At 40.7% G+C, this 23016-nt stretch overlaps 2 protein-coding genes and 1 pseudogene across 5 annotated transcripts in view; 1 reads left to right on the forward strand and 2 right to left on the reverse strand.

Annotated features, from left to right (window-relative positions):
• The window catches only part of CPAP (centrosome assembly and centriole elongation protein), a 49351-nt gene extending 42881 nt beyond the window's left edge, over window positions 1-6470 (reverse strand). The window contains exons 1-2 of the mRNA XM_028106412.2: window positions 6385-6470; window positions 39-548 (exon numbers count right to left, since the gene is read on the reverse strand). Of these exons, the coding sequence (XP_027962213.1) occupies window positions 39-482 (444 nt within the window). The 5' untranslated portion in view covers window positions 483-548; window positions 6385-6470. The remainder of the gene's footprint in view (window positions 1-38; window positions 549-6384) is intronic.
• Window positions 6471-15163: 8693 nt separating this feature from the next.
• The window catches only part of PARP4 (poly(ADP-ribose) polymerase family member 4), a 109198-nt gene continuing 101345 nt past the window's right edge, over window positions 15164-23016 (forward strand). For 2 of the 4 annotated variants that reach the window (XM_028105012.2, XM_028105034.2), the window contains exons 1-2: window positions 15170-15510; window positions 22378-22510. In XM_028105012.2, the coding sequence (XP_027960813.1) occupies window positions 22379-22510 (132 nt within the window). In that variant the 5' untranslated portion in view covers window positions 15170-15510; window position 22378. Of the gene's footprint in view, window positions 15511-22377; window positions 22511-23016 lie in introns of all 4 variants that reach the window. The other 2 variants (XM_028105053.2, XM_028105043.2) reach the window with 2 other exon arrangements.
• Window positions 21004-21879, reverse strand: LOC114212023 (histone H1.8 pseudogene; annotated as a pseudogene).

Consider the following 23016-nt stretch of genomic DNA (forward strand, 5'->3'; position numbering starts at 1 on the left):
AATAAAGCAAATACATATTAGGCCAAATCCTGTTGTACCTGTTCAAGCTTTTTAAAGAGTGGGTCTTTATAAGCCACTTCTTTGCATTCACTGGAAAGATCTGAGATAAAGTCATTTTTGTTGTCTTCCCAGTGTCCAGGAGCATCTTGACATGCCACTATCTGTGGTCCTTCTTTAGTTAAAGGAAACACTGTATGTGTTTCAGATTTATCTGATTGTAGTTTATAAGGGCTATTAGACTCCAACTTCTGTTCTTCATGAAGTGAATCTTCTTCACTTATAAAGCTGAAGCTATTTGAAAAATGTGTGGCTTTAACAGGAAAGCTGGTAGAAATGTTCACATTTCCTCGCTTCTCTTCATCTGCTTCCAAAATAGGAAATCCACGATTTAATATGACCCCAGCCCGAGAAGGATTGGTCATCCACTGGGTTAAGAAGCTCTGTCCACTGTTTAACTCGGAAGAGGTTGGCATCAGGAACATTTTAGTCCAATGATAATATTATATTTAAATAATGTAAAAGTTAGAAGAGCTACTAATTTCCAAAACCTGTAGAAAGAAGATGCCAACAAAAACCATTGGTTAAAGCTATTCTACCCAAAACTCAAACCAGCACAAAAATCTACACAATATTTTTTTTAATTTTATTATTATTATTATTATTTTTATGAGACAGAGAAAGTACAAGCAGGGAGAGTGGCAGGAAGAGGGAGAGGGAGAAGCGGGCTCCCCACTCAGCAAGGAGTCTGACGCGGGGCTCGATCCCAGGACCCCGGGACCACGACCCGAGCCGAAGGCAGACGCTCAACCGTCTGAGCCACCCAGGCGCCCCTGCTGAATATTTCAATACAAAAGACTTCAACCAGCAAAGCAGTTAGGCATTAAGCTATGTGGTTTCTTTTAAGTCTTAAAAACATCCAAATTGAGTGAATCAAAAACATAAGTTCCCTTTTGATCTAATCATTTCATTACTGAGGATTTTATACAAGTGATCAATCAGTGGACCTAAAACTCTAGGAGCTAAAACACCTTCTAAGTTATTCGATTACTATAACTATCAAATGTTACCCATATTAAACACTTTCATGCTTCTGGCCCTACTCCAACATGGCTTCTTTGCCCAACTGGGGAACCCATGTTCTCCCTAGTTACAGAACAAGAGTCACCACCGCCCCCATGGCTTCACTGGCACTGTTTCTCACTTTCCCTTATTCCCTCAACCCCCTTCTAGCCTCTTGCCCACCCTCATCTGTATTTTTAGAGGTCTCTGATATCACTATTTTGACATTCATCTCAATATTAGTGGTACTCTGCCTTTGTGTTCATAATCTACCAAGCTGTGAGTTCCTTGAAGATACAGTCACCTGTATATTCATCCATGCCTAGCACCATCCATTCCTGGCAGAAGGAGAAACTTGATAAATGCTTGCTAAAATTAAGTTAAAATTAAATCAGAACTAAGATTCTATTATTTAAAATAAATTCAGTATTAAAAATACTTAAAATAAATTCAGTATTATAGTTCATTTGATGTTCAACAACAAAATTACATTAGTTTATACAATAGGACAGCTACTTTGTAGAATCATACTCTAAAATAACCAAATTCCTAGTGTAATTCAGTCACCATACACATCACACAGAAGATAAGCTGTATGACTGATTTCACTCAACTAACATTTATTGAGTTCTTACTCTGTGCCAGATATTATTTTAGTCATTGGGCATACAGCAGTTAGTAAGTCAAGAGTCTAGTGAAGAAAATACATGCATATAAAAGTAAATTATACAGTATGTTATACAGTAATAAATGCTACAGTAATAAATGCTAATAGAGTAATAAATGCTAAGAAGAAAAATAAAAGCGACGTGGGGGAAGGAGATTTGCAAGTTTAGAGAAGGTAGACAAGGAGTCCTCCTTTAGGAGATAAACTCAAGGCCCTAGTGGAGGTCAAGGAGCGAGTAATGCAGTTATGAGTAAGACCCAGCCTTCATATCGAAAACCTTCACTTGCAGGATGCCCCCCACCAATTCTTACAGTCCCATCACCACTATCTATCTTGAATTCTCTGGGATTAATCTCGTTATGTGTTTAGACTTATTTACATCAGTCACCATGAGGAGGACCTGGCTCCTAAGCCACCCTTTATCTCTAACACTCTGATGTCCATGCACATGCCTTATTCCATCTCCAATGGCCACACAGCCCCAGTGTCCATCACTAGCAAAATCTCCTATTATCCTTGCTCTCATCTCTCACCTTCCTGAGAACACTTCTTCCTATAGAGCCCATACTCTGTACCACTAGGCCTGGAAGTAGAATATGTATTTTCCTTATTGTCCTTTTTGGCTTCTAGATGATTCTCCCTTCCTCCACTGTAAAAACCACCAAATTCTTAATCTCGTATGATTTCACTATATTACCTACAACGACTCCTTTATTGTCTACAAAATCTCCAGAGGTCACCAGGGTCCTCCCCTTCATTCCTTAAAATTTTCTGGCTGAGCAACTGGAAGAAGTGTTGCCATTAACTGAAATGGGGAAAACTGGGGATGAAACAGGTTTGGGGGAATGAGAGATCAAGAGTTGAATTTTAAACATTTTTTTAGGCTTTTTTTTTTTAAGATTTTATTATTGGGTAGGGAGCAAGCAGAGGGAAGGGGCAGAGGGAGAGGGAGAGGTTGACTCCCCACTGAGCAGGGAGCCATCCTGAATTTCAAACATTTTAAGATGCCTAACAGACATTCTAGTCATTATCATATACACAGCTGGACACACAGAATGGGATTCATGGATGAGGCCAAAGCTGTCAAGCATAAATGTGAGTATCCTTAGCATATGGTTGATATTTAAAGCCTTCACACTGGGTGAGATCACTAAGTGACTAAGGGTAGACAAAAAATAGAAGATGTAGAAAGTAAGTCCTTGAGGCCAAGTGAAAAAAGTGTTTCAAGGAAGAAAGAGATGTGTTACAAGCTTTTAACAGATGAAGGGTGAGGAGAACTGAGAAATGACCTTGGGATTAAGCAAAGTAAAGGTCATGATAACTTCAATAAGAGCAACTTGGGGGAACAGGAAGGCTGCAAAAGCTTGAATGGAGGTAATACATGAAAGAAGGGAAAATTGAGGACAGCTAACTCTTTCCAGTTTTGTTATAAAGGGAAGGAAATAAATAGGACAGTAGCTGTGCAGGGAAGCCCGGCAAAGAAAGATTTTTTAAGACAGGAGAAATAAAAGCATGTCTGTAGGCTGATGAGGATGGAGAAAGGAGAGAATTACTATAGCACATTGTCCTTGAGGGGAGAAACGAGAAAATCTAGTACCAAAGTGAAATGACATGTCACACTATTTTTCAGATACAATTCTATACTTTAAGACAGATAGGGCGCCTGCGTGGCTCAGTTGGTTAAGCAACTGCCTTCGGCTCAGGTCATGATCCTGGAGTCCCGCATCGGGCTCCCTGCTCAGCGGGGAGTCTGCTTCTCCCTCTGACCCTCCTCCCTCTCATACTCTCTGTCTCTCATTCTCTCTCTCTCAAATAAATAAATAAAATCTTAAAAAAAAAAAAGACAGATAGATAAATTAGATAGATATCCCCAAAGGGAAATGAAAAATGGCAATCTGGCGGCAAACATGTATTTAGCTTTGTACCTAGTGTCTGAAAAAAAAAAAGATATAAGCAGAAAAGGAAATATAGATGCCCATACATTAAAAAATGTCCATCATCACTCAAATGAATAGAAATTAAAATAGTAATAACATACCATCTTTCACATACCAGGTTGGCAAAAACTAAAAATTACTAAACCCCAATGTGAAAAAGAACTCTTCAAAAAGTGTTACTTGGGAATGTAAACTGGTAAAACCTTTTGAAGGGCAATTTGACAATATCGATCCAAACTGTAAATGCACACAAACTTTGACTCAGCAATTTCATATCTAGGCATTTTGTGCTATACTGGCACAAGTTCGCAACATTTGTAATAAACTGAGATTAAGGTCTTAAATGTCTATTAAGGGAGGACCAGCTAATTGTAGTATTCACATTATGCAAAGCTTACAGAGAATCAAGTAAGCTTATTAAGTACTGACACTTGAGTCCTGAATATATCCAAGATATACTGTTAAACTGACAAAGGCAAAATGCAAAGAAATAAAGAAATATAAGAAATAAAGACAAAATAAATAAGACATAAAGACAAAAAAGTACAATTACCTAGAACTTGCTGTCCAGTATGGTAGCCACTAGTCACATATGGCTATTTAGCACTTGAAAGTAGCTACTGTTGGTTAAGCAACTGCTTTCAGCTCAGGTCATGATCCTGGAGTCCCGGGATCGAGTCCCACATTGGGCTCCCTGATCGGCGAGGAGCCTGCTTCTCCCTCTAATCCTCCCACCTCTCATGTACTCTCTCTCTCTCTCATTCTCACTCTCTCAAAATAAATAAATCTTTAAAAAAAAAAAAGAAAGTAGCTACTGTGACTGAAGAACTGAAAGACAGATGTCATTTTATTAAAACCGGATTTAATGGAATTTTAAAACAAGAGACTGCTGTTTCCCTTGTTGCTTTACTGAGTGTAATGACATACACTGAAAATACTTGTGCTCCATTTTCTGAAGCAGAATCCTGAAACAGTGTCATGGGTACAGTCGTTAAAACATATATACAAATACTATGAATCACCAGTTTGTAGAACTGTTCAAAGAAATATAGGACAAAAGGGATGCTTGCAAACTATTCAATAAGCAAAGACCAAAGTGATAGTGTGATTTTTCTCACTGATATCACAGTTTGAGAACCACAGCTATTCACATATTTTAAAAAACTGCTTCTACAAACAACATGGATGAGTAATGTTGAGTCCAAGTCTCAACAAATTCATAGTTTTCCATTTAATATGAAGTTCAAGAATAGGCAAAATAAATTTATAAGTACAGAAGTCAGTCCCATGGTTATCTAGGTAGCTGGGGTTGACACTGACTGAGAAGAGGCTTCTGCCTTCAGGGTTGATAGGGAGTATTATTATCTTTACCTGGTGGTGATTACACCGGTGTATACATTTGGGTAGTACACTTAAGATTAGGGCAGTTTACTGAATATCTGTTATTCCTGAGTAATTTTTAAAAATCTGTTCTAAGCAAACTAATTCTATTTTTTAGTTGAAAGCCTATCTAAAAGGTAACAGCTTTTCATCAAAATCAACCAAGTAATCTATGTTAAATTTCAAAGACTTTAGCAAGAAAATTTGAAATCCAAATTTAGAAAAGAGACAAGCTACAAGGTTATTTTGTAACATCAAAAACTAGAAAAGTTCCCTACTAGACTGACGAGTGCCCTTGTGCATCTTAAACACCTTAAAACAAACCACACTTAGGAGCGCCTGGGTGGCTCAGTCGTTAAGCGTCTGCCTTTGGCTCAGGTCATGATCCCAGGTCATGATCCCAGAGTCCTGGGATCGAACCCCACATCGGGCTCCCCGCTCAGCGGGAAGCCTGCTTCTCCCTCTCCCACTACCTCTGCTTGTGTTCCCTCTCTCGCTGTCTCTCTCTCTCCCTCTGTCAAAATAAATAAAATCTTTAAAAAACAAACCACACTTAAACACCTCTATTCCTTCATTTCAATTTCATGAATATGATCCTCAGTGTATTTACTGTCAGTATGAAGAATAAAAAGTTTCACCTTAATCTGCTATTTATCATTAATACTCAGGCAAACTAAAGGGAACATATATATAGCAAAATGTCTAGAAAGGATTAGTATGTGGACTACGATTTTTTAGTTATCAAAATCTGTTTGAAACAAATTCACAGCCCCGAAACCTCCAGAGAGTGCTATGTAAACATTCCTGAAGCAGTTTGGGGGAATAAATTCTCTGCATCCTGACGGGAAAAAGTGGACACACACAGTTAATTCAAAGTCACCCTCCGACCGTATAAATAGTTGATTTGGGAGATGATTTATCAGTCTCCCAAAATACATGTTCTTGAAAACCACGAATCCACAGGAAAGCTTTAAAAAACAGCTCTTGACTGATGATCATCCATGATGATCGGCCCTTAAGGACAGAAAGCAATGCCACTTTACACTTTCTTTTCGAACCGACTGTGACCCCTGCGCTTCTAAACAGCGTATTGAAGTACAGCCAAAACCACAGGCGGTGAGCGTCCTTGAAAGGCAGGCTCCCCACAAAATAGCGTGAAGCAGGAACGTCCACAGAACTGATGTTGGCCTCCGCCGCAGGGTTGCTCGGAGTCCGGCTCCCTCCGCGCCCCGCCGAGCCAGCCCGAAGGCCCGGAGAGGGTCCCTCCCACGCCCCGCCGACACTCTTAGATGCAGGGCGGCAAACACACCAGCTCCCCCGCTCCTTTCACCCACAAATTACCGCTCCGCCGTCCCCTGGCCTTTCAGTCCACTCAAACCACACCAAGAATCGTCGCGGCATTTATGAATGAGGCGCCACAATCACCGCCTCCGGTTGGGGCCCCGCCCCCAAGGACGGCTCCGCCCCTGATCCGAGGGCTCCTGGGAAATGTAGTTTCCACCGGCCACCCCTTCTGCACTTGTGCGCGGGCAATGGGGGGCCACGCAAACTACCATTCCCAGCAGGATCGCAGGGGCGGACGTTACCTAAGGCGTCTTCCTCCTGGGCCGCGGGCTAGTGGTTGGAGTAGGCGGGCGGCGGGGCGGGAGGGAAAAAAACCGTTCCTAGAGCGAACTTCCGTGACAGACCGAACCGCCCGCCACTCCCGGCCCGCCTTGAAAACTACGGAGAGCGCGTTTGCGAGAAATCAACGTGTTCAGTGAAAAGTAGGGGACTCGGAGCTAACAATGTACAGACGGACGCTTTTAGGGGTGATGGGGGCAGGGCAGGGGCTTTTTGCTTCATGTGGGTCTACTTCGTTTTTGGATTTGGCTGAGTGTGACAGTGCTCACAGGTACTCTTCAGGCAAAAGTAACCGGGTGAGAATTCACTCCCAAAATAGTCATCGCTCATCATTTCTCATATAGCCAATAAATACATGGTTTGGCTGTGCATGTCCATTAGATGTGAAAACTCTTTAAGCACTGAAAGTGCAAAATTCAGGAAATGTTTTTCTTAATTGCCACCACAGAGGAATATGTAGCTGGAGAACACTGCACCGCAACATACCCGGTTTTCGTGTCTGTTTAACTACCAGTAAGCCAAGGGAAATTTGTAAAAAAAAAAATCAGATAGTGCCATTTATAACGACCAGTGTAATCGCTGAAATAAACTACCACTGGTTAAAGATAATTAAAAAACACTTTCACAGAGATTTGGCCACCCAAAATTGTTTTGCTACCTACTTCAAAAATAGACTCTCCCTAAAGCAAGGTTTTGGATTTGGGTTTTTTTGTTTTTGTTTTTGTTTTTAGATGAGGAAACCAAAGCCCAAGACTTTCGAGATCACACAACTATTTAAGATGCCTTATGAAGATCCAGACGCTCTTCTTCATTTCTAATGGTCCTTTGGCTTAAAAAAGCATGCCTAAAACTTTCATCATGTCTCTTAAAATGTTGTGTTATCAGATAGTTACAATATTCTCAAATTTTGTGCCTGTGTTTTATTACTGTATTTTTATTCTAATGTAGTATGGAGTACCATATTGCTTGTTGGTTGGACAAATGGGTCTTTTACCACACTCAAGTCTTATCCAGTTGTTAAATTAAAGTTCTAATATATAAGTGTTCACCTGTAGCCCAGGTAATTCTCAAAACTGCCCACTAAATTTGAAAGGTCCTCAAAATCCATCACAAGGTGGAAGAGGTAGAAAGGAGGAACTTCCAGCTTCTATTCTGCCAGACAATGAAAGATTCAACCTCATCAGCTGCTCCTATCCTGTTGCATCTTCAAATATTACTATGGAGAAAAATTAGACTAAGAGTACCCATCCAGGGGTTTCAACCACAAATTATCCATTCTGATACAATTCTTTATGCCATCATAGGAGGCAGGAGGGCACTATAGTATAATGGTTAAGAGCCCCTGCTTTGGAGTCAGGCATTCCTGAGATCATCTCCTACCTTGATGACTTACAAAGCGCTTTGTAGTCTTTAGCACTCAACTTCTCAGACACTCAGTCTTCTCATTTGCAAAATGGGGATAACAATACCTACCTCATAGAATCGTCAAGATTAAAGAATATATATAAAAACTTAGCATAACACCTGCCTTGTAGTAAAAATTTAATGAACAGGAGGTGTTTTCACTTTTTAAAAAACCACTTTATTGAGATATGATTGACATGCAAAAAGCTATACATAGTTAATGTATATAACTTGATGAGTTTTGGAGATAAGTATAAACCCATGAAACCATCACCATAATCTGTACCATAAACATATTCATCAAGGTGCTTTCATTCTTGTCATGACTTCATCTGTTGATGAACTCACTTTGTCTACCAAAGCCCAGCTCTACAGGTCATTTCAAATGGTTTTGTAAGATACAAAATAATACCATATTATCAAGTTATTTGGTAATAATATTATTTTAACATAGTTGTTCTGGCGATGAAAGATGTTCAGAAAGTTGAAAACTTTTCACTATTGGGCAGGTGGTAGTCAGTGACTACTCTGTCAAGGGAAGACTGTTGTAGGCCTGGTCAAGGAATGATCCCCATGCCGGTATCATCCAGGCTAGAAAGGATGACTCTAGCAGGATAAGGAGATAACACTGAGAGATTCAAGTACCCAGTCTCTAGGCAAAAGCAAGAAAACCCACAGCCCACTTTACCTGTGGGGAAGAGAAGGGGTTCCTCACCAAGGCCCCAAACTCAGATTTCTAGAATTTTATCACAGTAACTATTCCTGGTGCATTGGACTTGCAGCAAAATATCATGGAAACCTGTTAGTCTAAATAACAAAGGGGTTATCACATCCACTACATTCTAGAATGTCTGAGCAATAATGTTGAATACACAGTAAAGGAGAATTCTAGCCTGAATCATTGCTATGATCACAGCAGAGCAACACAATCACACTTGTCACACCTGTACTGTTACCCTCTTCTTCAAAATAATAATTGAGATTTTTATGTAATTGCCTGATGGTTTTCAAAGCATTCTCTAGGTTTTTATTACACATTTTTTAAAAAGATTTATTTATCAGGGTGCCTGGGTGGCTCAGTCAGTTGAACCTCTGACTTTGGCTCAGGTGTGGTCTCGGGATCCTGGGATCAAGCCCTGCATCATTGGGCTCCCTGCTCACTGGGGAGTCTGCTTCTCCTTCTCCCTCTGCCCCTCCCCCTCCCCGGTTCATTTTCTCTCTCAAATAAAGAAAATCTTAAAAAAGAAAAAGCTGTATTTATTTATTTGAGAGAGAAAGCACACTCGAGCAGGGAGAGGGGCAAAGGGAGAGAAAAAATGCTCAAACAGACTGCCCGCTGAGTGCAGAGCGCAAGGTGGGGCTTGATCCCAGTACCCCGAGATCATGATCTGAGCTGAAATAAAGAGCTGCTTAATGGACTGAGGCACCCAGGCGCCCCTGCTTTTCTTATACATTTTTAAACCAGCCCATTTACTTTCCGCAATTATGAAAATTACCAGTTTGCATATCCTAATATCCATATCCAAAATATTGAGTAGTTCTTTTGTGTCAGGCACATTCTTCCTTGAATGTTTGATAGAATTCACCACTAAAGCCAGCTGATTCTGGGCTTTTCTTCGTTAGGTGGTATTTAATTACTAATTCAATCAATATATCTGTTTATATTTTGTATTTTTTCTTAAGCAAGTGGTGGTGTTTGTGTGTTTTTAAGGAATTTCTCCATTTCATCTATGTTATCTAATTGGTTGATGTACAATTGTTCATAGTCTCTTATAATCCTTATAAGGTCAGTAATAATGCCCCCATTTACATTTCTGATTTTAGTAATTTGAGCCTTCCCTCTTTTTTCTTTGTCCATCTATCTAAAATTTTGTCAGTTTTATTGATCTTTTCCAAAGCCAATTTTTTTATTTTATTCTATTTTTCTATTCACTATTTCATATACCTTTGCTCTAATCATTATTATTTCCTCCTGCTGGCTTTAGGTTTAATTTATTCTTTTTCTTGTTCTTTAGAATGTAATTTGGGTTGTTAATTTGGGATCTTCCTTCTTTTTTAATATAGGCATTTACAGCTATATATTTCCTCTGAACACTTTCTCTGCATCCCCTAAGTTTTGGTATGATGTGTTTTTATTTTAATTCATCTCAAAGTATTTTCTAATTACCCTTGATTTTTTCTTTGACCCATAATTTAAGTGTGTTTTGTTTAATTTCCACATATTTGCTATTTTTCCAGTTTTTCTCTGCCACAGATTTCTAGCTTCATTCCACTGATGTCAGAGAAAGTACTTTGTATAATTTCAATTATTTAAATTTACTGAAAATTTGTGACATAACATATGGTTTAAGAGTAGTTTCATGTTCATTTAAAAGAATATTATGTGATTAGTGTATGTTCTATATTTGTCTTTTAGAACTTATTGGTTTATGGTATCTATTTCTTTATTAATCACCCCCCCATCGGTGCGCTAGGGTGGCTCAGTAGGTTAAGTGTCTGCCTTCAGCTCAGGTCATGATCTCAGGGTCCTGGGATCGAGACCCCCACATCGGCTCCCTGCTCAGCGGCGAGTCTGCTTCTCCCTCTTCTTCTGTGATCTCTTTCGCTCTCACTCTCTCTCAAAAATGAAGTAAAAAAAAAAAAATTGAAATTGGGTATTGAAGTCTCCAGCTATTATTGTAGAACTATCTTATATCCCCCTTCAATTCTGTCAATGTTTGCTTCAGATATTTTGGGGCTCTGTTCGATGTGTATATATAATAATAAATGTTCTTTTAAAAAAAAGATTTATTTATTTTAGAGAGAGCAAGGGGAGGGGCAGAGGGAGAAGGAGAGAGAGAATCTCAAGTCTATTCCCTGCTGAGTGAGGAGCCTGATGCAGGGCTTGATCTCAGGACTCTGAGATCATGACCTGAGCTGAAATCGAGAGTTGGATGCTTAACCAACTGAGCCACCCAGATGCCCCTATTTTTCTATCTTCTTGATGTATTGACTCTTATTAATATATAATATCCTCATTTGTCTCTTGTAACAATATTTGACTTAAAATTTATTTTGTCTTAGTATAGACTTCCCTGCTATATTTTGGTTACTTTTTGCATGGAATGTCTTTTCTCCATTCTTTCACTTTCAAGCTATTTATGTCTTTGGATCCAAAGTCAATTTCTTGTAGACAAATATGAATGGAGGGTTTTTGCTTTTGTTTTTCTTTTAATGCATTCGTTCTGCCAATCTCTTCCTTCTATTTGAAGAGTTGAAGCAGTTACTTCTAATGATGAACTTCTGCCATTTTGCTATTATGTCTTCTTTTTTGTTCCTCAGTTTCTCCATTATTGTCTTCTTTTGTGTTTAGTTGTTTTTTTTAAATACCATTTTGATTTCCTTTCCATTACCTTTTATGTATATTTTTAATTTATTTTCTTTGTGATTACCTCTAGGGTTACAATTAACATATTAAACTTAAAAACAACCTGGTTTGAATTAAAACCAACTTAGATTCAATAGTATAAACTATGCTCCTATATATCTCCATCCCTCCCCCTTTTCTGTGTATTATTGTCACAAATTACATCTTTATAAATTGTAAGCCCATTAACATAGTTTTATAATTATTGTTTTATGTGTTGTCTATTTAATTTCATATAGGAAAAAAGAGGAGTTACAAACTAAAAGTATAATACTATTGGCTTCTATATTTACCTATGTAGTTACCTCTACCAGTGTTTTTTATTTCTTTATTTGGCTTCACTTTACTGTCTAGTGTTATTTCATTTCAAAATAAAAGACTCCCTTTAGCATTTCCAGTAGAACAGACCAACTAGTAATGAACTCTTTCAAGTTTCATTTATCTGGAAATATCTTTAATCCTCCTTCATTTTTTTGGATGATAGTTTTGATAGGTATAGAATTCTTGGTTGCCATTTTTCCCCCCTTTCAGTTCAGGATATATTATCCTTCCGGCCTCCATGGTTTCTGCTGAGAAATTGGCTATTGATCTTAATAATAATCCCTTGAATGGGACAAATTGCTCTAGTCTTTGTCTTTTAGCAATTTGATTATAAAGTGTCTCGGTGTGGCTCTCTTTGAGTTTTCCTACTTGGAGCTTCTTTGATGTGCTGCTTCTAATCTTTTACCAAATCTGGGGAGTTTTTGACCATTATTTCCTCAAATTTCTGCCCCTTTATTTCTCTCATCTCTTTCTGGATCTCCCATTATGCATATGTTGGTATTCTTGATGATGTCCCACAGTTCCCTGAGGCTCTCTCTGTTCATTTTTCTTCATTCTTTTCTCCTTCTGTTCCTCCAGACTTGATCATTTCAGTGGCCCTATCTCTACGTGTTCTCATTCTTTTTTCTGCCTCTTCAAATCTGTGGCTAAGCACCTCTAGTGAATTTTTCATTTCAGTTATTATATTTTTCAACTCCCAAAATTTCTATTTGGTTTCTTATCATTTTTGTCTCTTTATTAATATTCTCTGTTTGTTGAGACAGTTATTCTGCTTGTGTTCCTCCTCTGTCTCTCTCTCTCTCAAATAAATAAATTAAATCTTAAAAAAAAAAATAACTCTGCCTCCAGTTCCTGCTTGTGCTGAGCCTTGACAAAGGAAAGTTTCAACTTTTAATATTTGTGGGCCCTGCTCCTGGGCTCCCAGGGAAGCCACACTTTAATTTTTACCAAGATCAGAATGACTTAACCAAACTTCAAGGCAGAGGCCCTATTTCTGCCCCAGCACACATTGTACAACTGCTTTGTTAGCAAATAATCTAAAAAAAATTTTCAACTAAAAAAGTAAAAATCTCCCTAAAGTCTATTCCCATACCTCCAAAGCCCACAGGATTGCACTTACCAAAAGCATAAGATAAAGTTTGTAATTTTCTGGAATGTCCTTTCTCATGATGATTTATAATCTTGGTGTAACAACAACAACAACAACAACAAAAAACATATATAACCCTGTATTAAACATTCTTTCTCCAGAGCACTCTCTTCTTTGTGAAGATTGTGTATCTGGGGCAGCTGTCCTCACTTGGGCTCAAATAAAACTCTCTCTCTTTTTTTAAAGAAATTCTAAAAGGTTTGTTTATTTTGCGTTTGATGCGGGATTGTCAAGTGCAACAGTGAAGAAAGAATTCTTGAGACATTTTATGGTGCAAAAAGGTGTTTTAATTAGAGCATAGGGACAGACCCATGGGCAGAAAAAGCTGTACTGTGATTGCAAGGAGTGACTGATTATATAGGGTTTTCTAACCTAAGGAGGTGAAGGTGTCATTAGGGCTCCAGGAAATTGAGTCTATAGGTTCCTGGAGGTCTATTATTAGGATTGTGTTTTTCCTGTAAATCATTAAGACAGTTAAAAATTATAGTGGAGTTTCATGTACTGTATGACTGTGATATTTATCAGTTGACCATTTGTTTCTCTCCTGCCTTTTTTCTTAGGCAGTCACCAGTGCCTAAGCAATGTTAAACGTGGGGTGTCAGCTCCTGTTTTGCCCTCAGCTTGCCTTTTGCTCTCTCATCAGCTTCAACAGCCTAAAGATCAGCCAGAGTTATAATCTTATGTGTTCTCAAGTCTTTTCTGAGCATGAGTCCTGGGCACGTGTGATGCTTTCTAGATGTCCCCATATACACAGGAGTTTTCCAAAGCTCTTATTCCTCCAAAAAATCTCACTCCTGGCTTTTCTTCTCATGCTTTTCCTCCTAGTCCTTCAGCCTGTCCTTTGCCCCAACTGTTTTTTGGGTTTTGTTCCCCCAAGCAGGAGTTGGTTCATTTGCCTTTCACTGTTTTTGAACATTACATTCCCTAAGTAGCTGTTTTTCTGCCCTGAGAAAATTTGAGTTAGGGAAAACAAAGGTAAGCCCATAGTATCAGTCCCTCACAGAACCCCCACACAGGTCAAAACAAACATAATTCCTTAAGACAAAGTCTCTGCTCCCTCCAGAGCCAGATTATCCAAGCTGCGAATGAGGGCTGGCAAAGGTAATGAAGCTAGAATAAGTGAAAACATGTAAACATCTCCTGCCTTGTTTCAGTGGCCTTTTTCCTGGTTGCACATTTGCTTGTTTGCTGTAAACCTTTAACTATCTTCTGCGTTCTGATAAGGTCGTTTCTGACAGTTTTTGCCAGGTTTTAAAAATGTTTTTGGGAAAGGATGGACCCTGGGCCTCCCTACTATACCATTTTTGCTGAAGTCACCTAAGTTGATTCTTACACCATCCAAAAGGTAATGATGAAACAGGGGCCCCAGTAAAGTACCTTGTCTACAATCCCTTAGTAATCCCTTAGTAGAGTCAGAATTCAAATCCATACCCTCTCTACATCTCTTCTATTCTCATTTAATTCAGTATCTGGGGAATTTTATTGTTTCCTATTATTCTCCCCCCACTCAATGAATCTCAGCCCCCACGTCTCTGGAATGGCAGATCTATATTTATAACTACTTGAGAACACTACCTAACAAGCTTCAAATTCAGGAAGTCCTAAACTAAATTCATTATATTAACCTCCCGCTTCTCCATTCTCAAACCTTCCCGAAATTTGCTTCTTACTTGCTTCCGGGAATTACTCTCACTTCTCAGTTAAATGGCAGCACCATCCACCCACTTTTACCAAACTCCAACTTTGGAGTTAACCTCATTGGCCAAATCCTGCCTGAAAGATGGAACTGAAAAAATCCTGAACACTTGGGGCGCCTGGGTGGCTCGGTAGGTTAAGCCTCTGACTTTGACTCAGGTCATGATCTCAGGGTCCTGGGACTGAGCTCGCATCAAGCCCCCGTGGGCTCCACGCTCAGGAGGGAGTCGGCTTAAGGATTCTCTCCCTCTGTCCCTCCCCCTGCTTGTGCTCTCTCTCTCAAATAAAATCTTTTTTTTAAGATTTTATTTATTTATTTGACAGAGAGAGAGAGAACACAAGCAGGGGGAGCAGCAGGCAGTGGGAGAGCGAGAAGCAGGCTCCCCGCCGAGCAGGGAGCCCGAGTCGGGGTTCGATCCCACGATGCTGGGATCGTGACCTGAGCCGAAGGCAGCCGCTTAACGACTGAGCCACCCAGGCGCCCCTCAAATAAATAAAATCTTAAAAAAAAAAAAAATCCTGAATCCTCAGTCTGATCCAGGAAGAGAAACCCTACCCGAGCCCAACGCCTAATCCCGGAGCAGCCCCTCAAAACTCCGCCACGCAGCGCTCGGTGTGGGCCACAGCGCGCGGCCTCTGGAGGCAGGCTTGGGCGGGCTTCCGCTCTTACAGACACTGTTTGCCGGCGCCGCGCCTCAGGTCAGCCCCGGGAGCTTGGAGCCCGGAATCCGGAAGCAGTCGGTGCGGGAGCTCTGGTAGCAGGGGAGCGCGGGGAGCGCCGGGAGCCGGGAGCGTCAGACACGAGGAGAGCCCCGAGCCTGCAGCGCCAGAACAGCAAGCGTCGGGAGTGGGCGGGATCCCCTAGCAGGTGCGTGGGCGCCGCTGGCTGGACCACCAGGCGGGGCCCAGGCCGGGCCCAGTCGGCGGTCCGGGTAGTCCTGGCCAGGAGGTGGCCACGTCGACTCCCTGCCGGAGCGGGAGACTCAGCTCTGTGCCGCTGCTGTCCGTGATGGCGTAGTTGTCTTGACCGCGCTGGTTGCTGTGGCACTGGAGGCGAGCTCCTGAAGCCCGCGCCGTCGGGGGCGTTGGCGTGTTCTCGTGCGAGTGGCGGGCCCAGGTGACAGGACACAGGTGGGGCCGCCAAGGAGAGCGGGTGCTCAGAGCCGGGTCTCTGGGCGCGCCCTGGGCTCAGGGAAAGTGAGCAGATCGCTTACCTTTGTTTTCTCTGACTTCCAGTAGGCAGACACCCTGTCTTCTTCAAATGAGGTATTCTTAAAGTTAGGTTTGGGAAAAGGAAACTCTTCCAGAAAATGCAGTATTTTGGTGAATAACCAGGGAATGTAATATGACCTCAAAATTAGAAACACCATGATAGAAAATTTAATGTGCATGTTGAAGATCAAAGTTGAAAACTTGGAAATCCGTTAAATACTTCCTGCGGGGAATGCCCAGTGACTCAGCTGGAGGACTGAGTTGGTCCAGAGTAACACGGCGCTGCTGAATGTTCAAACTTTTGATTCTGGATTGCAAAATAACAGTAAACATAAAAATATATAAAGTGCAGTGTTATGATAAAGGAGAAATTCACTCTCCATATGTGCATGTTGCAGATAGAGTAGCTGGAATTTGTGAGGAGTAGCTCAGGGAGTTTCTCAGGAGCTGGGGAGGTGTGTTCTTGTCCTGTGCGCATAACACAGGGCCTGATGGCTGGAAGACACTCCGAAATCTCATACGTACACAATAAGGTCTGATGACCACATGAATGAACGCTGACTGTTTAGGAGAAGCTTGGAAATGAGGGAGAGACTGGTGGCAGATGTTAAGAAAGCTGCTAGCCAGGAGAGGCCACACATTTAAGAGAGACTCCATATACAGTCTGGAGGAAGACGGAAGTCAAGGCCTGACTTGAGATTTCACAGAATTTCATAGTGTTAGTTTCACTTCCTACAATCAGTAGGAAGACAGAAGTCAAGGCCTGACTTGAGATTTCACAGTATTTGAGTGTTAGTTTCACTACCTCCTACAGGGCCTCAGCTGTTAAGAATGGGCCAGGGAGTTGTTTAAAATGTTCCTTTATACTTTGGCTTCACAACAATGCCACTGAACTATAGACTTAAAAATGGTTAAAGTGGTAAATTTTATGTGAGGTACATTTTACCACCAAAATAAAGGCTAAAAATTATCTACACTGTTTGACTCAGTAATTCCACTTCTGACCATCTATTCTAAGGAAACAGTGACAGAGATTTGGCCAAAAATATATGAATAAAACATTTTCCGCAAAGTATATTTAGAATAATGAACAATTTTCAGTAACCAAATATCTGATGACTTGGGGAAGAGTTAAATTACACATAGCCTCTACGAATATTTTCAAAGACTATTTAGTGATATTGGGCAAATTCTCATTAAAAGTTAGATGAAAGAAACTGGCAATAAAATTCAATAAATAATATCCACAAATAACATATTTTTATTAAAATAATTTATAAAATATATTGATAGAGGAAAGAATAATATCAAAGATATTGAAAGAAATCTCAAAATTTCTCAATGGAGGGATTGTGCTTTTTTAAAACACTTTACTGAGATATAATTTACATACCATTAAATTCACCCATTTTAATTGTATGATTCAAAGATTTTTAATAAGTTGTGCATCATCACCATAATCTAGTTTAGAACATTTCCAGCACTGTAGGTGCTCTTTATTTTTCTTCATACTGGTTAACCTACTTTGGGAGAGAAGTTATTTTTTAGAAAGACAAATTCATATTACTTTCCTAGGAAATTTAAGCAAAACTGAAAAGTAATATAATTTAACAAGAATAAAAATTATTTAAGCTCTTTTACTCAGTATTGTTTAGGATTTCAGGACTGTTTTCTAAGACAATCATTGGAATTGCAAACAAAGATTTATATGTAAGAGTGTACATCATAGCTTTTTTTTCTGAAAGATTTATTTATTTGAGAGAAGAGGGGGAGCACAGAGGGAGAGGGAGAGACAATCTTCAGCAGACTCCCCACTGAGCTGATCCTGAAGCCCAAGAGTCAGACACATAACCAGTTGAGCTACCCAGATACCCCCATAGCTTTGTGGGTTTTTTTTTTTAAGATTTTATTTATTTATTTGTCATACAGAGAGAGAGCACGCAAGCAAGCACAAGCAGGGAGAGCAGCAGGTAGAGGGAGAAGCAGTCTCCCCACTGAGCAAGGACCCTGATGTGGGACTCGATCCCAGGACCTGGGATCACGACCTGAGCCAAAGGCAGATGCTTAACCAACTGAGCTACCGAGGCATACCTATAGCTTTGTTATTGATACCAAAATTTAGAAGTAATTTGATTGCCCAACAATAGAAATAGTTCATTTATGATACATATCTAAGATAGCCTCTATTAAAAATGTTTTCCAAGAATAATTAATGATTTAATGCTAAAGACAAAATGCTAACATAAAATGCAAGATAGATATTATGAATATGGTGTGATTTCAATTTTGATAATAATATAGTCCATTACAGTACATACACACAGAAAAAAAGGCCTGGAAGAAAAGGCCAAAGAAATTGTTAACATGACCTCTAGGTTTTGAGATTATTTTGCTGCTGTTATGCAGTTCTGAATTTTCCAAATTTTCTAAGATGGGCATGAATGACTTCTCTATTAGAAAACATTTTTTTTTAAGATTTTATTTATTTATTTGAGAGTGAGAGAATGGGAGACAGAGAGCGTGAGAGGGGGGAGGGTCAGAGGGAGAAGCAGACTCCGCGCTGAGCAGGGAGCCCGATGCCGGGCTCAATCCTGGGACTCCAGGATCATGACCTGAGCCGAAGGCAGATGTTTAACCGACTGAGCCACCGACTGGATGGCTCAGGTCATGATCCCAGCGTCCTGGGATGGAGCCCCACATCGGGCTCCCTGCTCAGCGGAGAGCCTTGTTCTCCCTCTCCCTCTGCCTGCCGCTCTGACTACTTGTGCTCTCTCTGTCAAATAAATAAATAAAATCTTAAAAACAAAACAAAACAAAACATTTTTTAAAAGACCAGGTCAGAGGACTTAAGAACACATCCAGGACAGGTCTAGAGAGGTGGATCTGAGTATCCATTCCCACTTCAGCCTTCCTTGTCCAACATAGGCAGGGTACATTACATAGAGACTGTCCTGAATTGTTAAAGATTCATTAGAGTTTTAGTGTTTTGTGTTTTGTTTGTTTGTTTATTTACTGTCAGAAATTAAAAACAAGATAGATCAATTAATCTAAATAACAGTGTGATACCTTTCATGGTTTCCATCCCAGCATCTCTCTCATCTATAAACCCTGGTAAGTATGAATCAATTCAAATGTAAAAGACAATACATAGTATTAATGCTATGGAAAGGCAGAGTTAGATCAAGAGACTTCAGTTTAACCAGACATCATAAGAAAAAAAAATGTGAACCCCTAATTTGTTCATTTACTGAACAGATACTTCAGGTCCTAAGTGTGGGGTGGGGATAGGGAGAAGTGTCCCAGGGGAAGGCACAGCATGTGTGAAGGCCCTAAGGACCCAACTTGGAGTTTTGCCAACCTGGAGAAAAAGCCAGTATGACAAGGGCAGAGTGAGAGGGAGGTGCAGGAGGAGGCTGTGGAGAGAGGCCAGGCCTTGAACCGTGGTAAGAAATTTGAATTTCACTTGAAACATAAAAAAAAAAAAAAGTTTACCCAAGCTACAGTGTAGAGGAACTTAGAGGCAGAGAGGAGCAGAAGTGGGAGAGGAAGTTAGGTCTCCACTGATGGGGGCCAGGGTGACAGAGGAGATGGGGAAAGTGTGTTGATTGCATCTGCTGTGAGAAGGAAATGCTGATGGCCAAAGGGGGTAAGATGGGGAGAAATCACAGGTAGCATCCAGTGGCTTGAGCAGCCAGCAACACCCAGCAGCCACTTACCAAGAGGAGAACAGGGGTAGGCCAAGGTTGTGGATTTGGCAAATCTGGGGTGCCTGAGGTACACACATTGGGAAGGCAGTGGTCATTTTGTCCTAAATTAGGGGTGGTCCTCATATAGACTTCCTTCAGGGCCTTGAAGAATGGGCACCATTGCTCAGGCAAGGAGACTAGAACAGGGACTCCAGCCTGGGAGAACTGGGCATTCCAGGGGCAGGGGGACCTGAAGGAGGAACACGAACTCTGGGCATGTGGTTAGGAAGCTGGGCCCTGTAGGTTCCTGACAACTACTTGCCTCACTCAGTCAGACGTGGGAGCCGCTTTCTGTGAAACACCACCTTATTTGGGGGAACCTATTAGAGATGACTCCAGTTTTTAAAATTTGACAAATAGCTACTGTGAATTAAATCCAGTATCTCACCATTTATTAGTTTATTGTTGAATACCTATAAATGTCTTTCCATTCAAAATATGCCCATTTTTCTTAGAAGTAATTCCTTTCTATATGTGGGAAAGTATGACAATAAAAGAAATCAAATTAAAATACAGATATGTTTCCACTTAAACATAAGTTGTATATTTTTATTACTAATTGATCAATTTTTTCTCTAGAATGCCTTAACAGAAACCCACATAACTAATGGGACTAATGGGTCTTTTTGATTTTATAGAATTATATATAAAAATCTGTGGTTTCACTATCACATAATATTTATTTTTAATTTAGAAATAAAGGCTTCTATGTTCTTAAACCTCACACTTGATCTGTAACTGAAATCTATACATTTCCATTAAGATGTATAGCATGAGCCTATACCGAAGTATTTTGGAGTGCCATAGTATCAGCCATAAAACTAGAAATGATTCTAAAACCAATATACTTATTGCAAGTTTGATCACTGTTCAATTTTTGTTAAAAATGATTGCAGTATGTCTTTGTAAAATAATGCCCAGCTTCCCACAGTTTGCATGTAGAACAATTTTGAATTCACTGTCATTTATATTCACTGAAAAAAGCATCCTTTATTTTATTTTATTTTTTTCACAGACTCACCAGAATTTTATTATAATGTGGTTTATTTATTTATTATTTAAATTCAGTTTCATTAACATACACTGTATTACTACTTTCAGGGGTACAATTTAGTGATTCATCATTTGCATCTAACACCCAGTGCTCCTTACATCAAGTGCCCTCCTTAATGCCCATGACTCAGTCACCCCATCTCCTCACCCACCTCCCCTCCAGCAACTGTCAGTTTGTTCCGTATAGTTAAGAGTTTCTTATGGCTGGGGTGCCTGGGTGGCTTTTTTTTTTTTTTTTTTTTGAGGGGAAAAAAGCCTTTATTGATAAATAGATTACAATGAAATAAATAGAGTGACGGTATGTTGGGGAATAAAAACTCGAGCAAGATCTCCGTGTCTCCACCCCAGCTCTAGCTTTCAGCCTCTGCCTTCCTACTGGCCAGTTTGGACAATGAGGCCTTGGTGGGCAAGTCCAGCTTCCTTGGGCCCTTGGGGGCCTCTGTCTTCCTGGCCAGGGGTTCAGGCACCATCTTAGACCCACCAGCCCTGGGAAGAGCAGTGGCCTTGGCTTTGGGCCCCACCTTGGCCGCATGGGCAACGACCTCCTTAGGGACGTGATTTTCCTTCTTTTTGGCTGGAGAAGCAGTACCCTTCTTGGCCTTGGGGACCGTGGGTTTTGCACTCCGACTCCCAGCTTTTGTTTTCCTGTGGGCCTCACAACCCTGGCTCTTCCTTCTGCCTTTGACCTTTGACTTCCCACTGGGCCCGGTGGCACTGGGAGGGGCCCATGTGGCCTTGTCTGGCTGTTGGGAGGCCTTTCTGGCCTCACTCGCTCTTGCCTCTTGGTCTTTGGTTGGGCCGCCTTTCTTGGGAGCCTTCTCCTTGGCTGCACCTGCTTTGGGAGGAGCCGTCCTCACCTCTCGCAGCTTCCTGGTTCCCCTTTTCACCTCGCCTGGGTTGGGAGGGTCATTCTTTGCCTCTCGGTTTCTTGGGGACCTTCTCCTTGGCCTCACTGAGTTTCCTGGGGGCTGTCATGATGGTGTCTTCTTGGGTTGGACTTTCCTCTTATGCTTGGGAACCAACTAGCTTTTCAGACTCAGACACCCAGGACGACCCCACTGTGGAGGGCAAGGAGGTTGAGGACGTTGAGGAGGTTGAGATATCACTGGAGGCAATGCTCCCAGGAGCCATTGCATACGCAGACGCAGATGCAGATTGTCAGACCCCCTCCCAAGGCGTGAGCTTTTTTTTTTTTTCCACCCCCTGACGGCTACACAATTACGCATGTCTCCTATGCACTGCAAGTCCCATCCTGCCTCTTGTTCTCTCCTACTTCTCCAACTGAAATGTGTGTTGACAAGCTGTATGTGTGGACACAAAAGGTGTTAAGCATCTGATTCTTGGTTTTGGTTCAGGTCATGATCTTGGGGTCTTGGGATCGAGCCCTGCACTGGGCTCTGTGCTCCACGTGGAGTCTGCTGGAGATCCTCTCTCTCAAATAAATAAATAAAATCTTTTTTTTAAGTCTCTTATGGTTTGCCCCGCCCCCCATTTTTATCTTATTTTTCCTTCCCTTCCCCAATGTTCTTCCTTTTTGTTTCTTAAATTCCATATATGAGTGAAATCATATTGTATTTGTCTTTCTCTGACTGATTTTGCTTAGCATAATACCCTCTAGTTCCCTCCATGTCGTTGCAAATGGCAAAATTTCATTCTTTTTGATGACTGAGTGATATTCCATTGAGAATCCTTTAAAACTATGACTTGACTTTTTTTTCCTACAGGATGACTGTAAGGATCTTTGCAAATTGTACCTTCTGTTTGAAAGTCAAGCACTTACCTCGTCAACAGAAGAAAAAGCTACAAAATGACATTAAGGAGAATGGTGGAAATTTTTCCTTTTTATTAAATCCTCAGGTATTTGCAAATTTTCTAAGAACTGTGTGATAAATACTGTGTATTAAGGGAGGGTAGGTCAGGGCACTTGGCTGACACAGTGGGAAGAGCATGTGACTCTTGATCTCGGGGTCTTGAGTTCAGGCCCCATGCTGGGCATAGAGCTTACTTAAAATAATAAATTAATAATTTTTTTTTAAAGGGAGAACAGGTCATGGTTAGAAGGATAAGCAGAGAAAATTGGCCACAGGAGAAAGTCACTGAAGGCAGGTGAAATTGTGACATCGTCAACAGGGAAGTTGGGCTGGAGAAAGGCAGAGGAGGGAAAACCACACGTCCCACCTTCTCTCCATTACACCTTGTGAATCTGAGGTTATTAGAGTACAGCTGAAGACCTAAACAGAAATAATTTCAGACCAGCCAAATCTATTTTCAAAGGAGAAAAGTAATGGTGTACAGCATTTGCAAAAAGCATTCTATCTAATCACTCACCAGTATGTCAACCCTGAGCGTCACCGGTATAGTGT

Source organism: Eumetopias jubatus, unplaced genomic scaffold (genome assembly GCF_037043125.1).
Source record: "Eumetopias jubatus isolate StellerSeaLion01/CBP00866 unplaced genomic scaffold, mEumJub1_p1.0 scaffold_3, whole genome shotgun sequence".
NCBI lineage: Eukaryota > Metazoa > Chordata > Mammalia > Carnivora > Otariidae > Eumetopias > Eumetopias jubatus.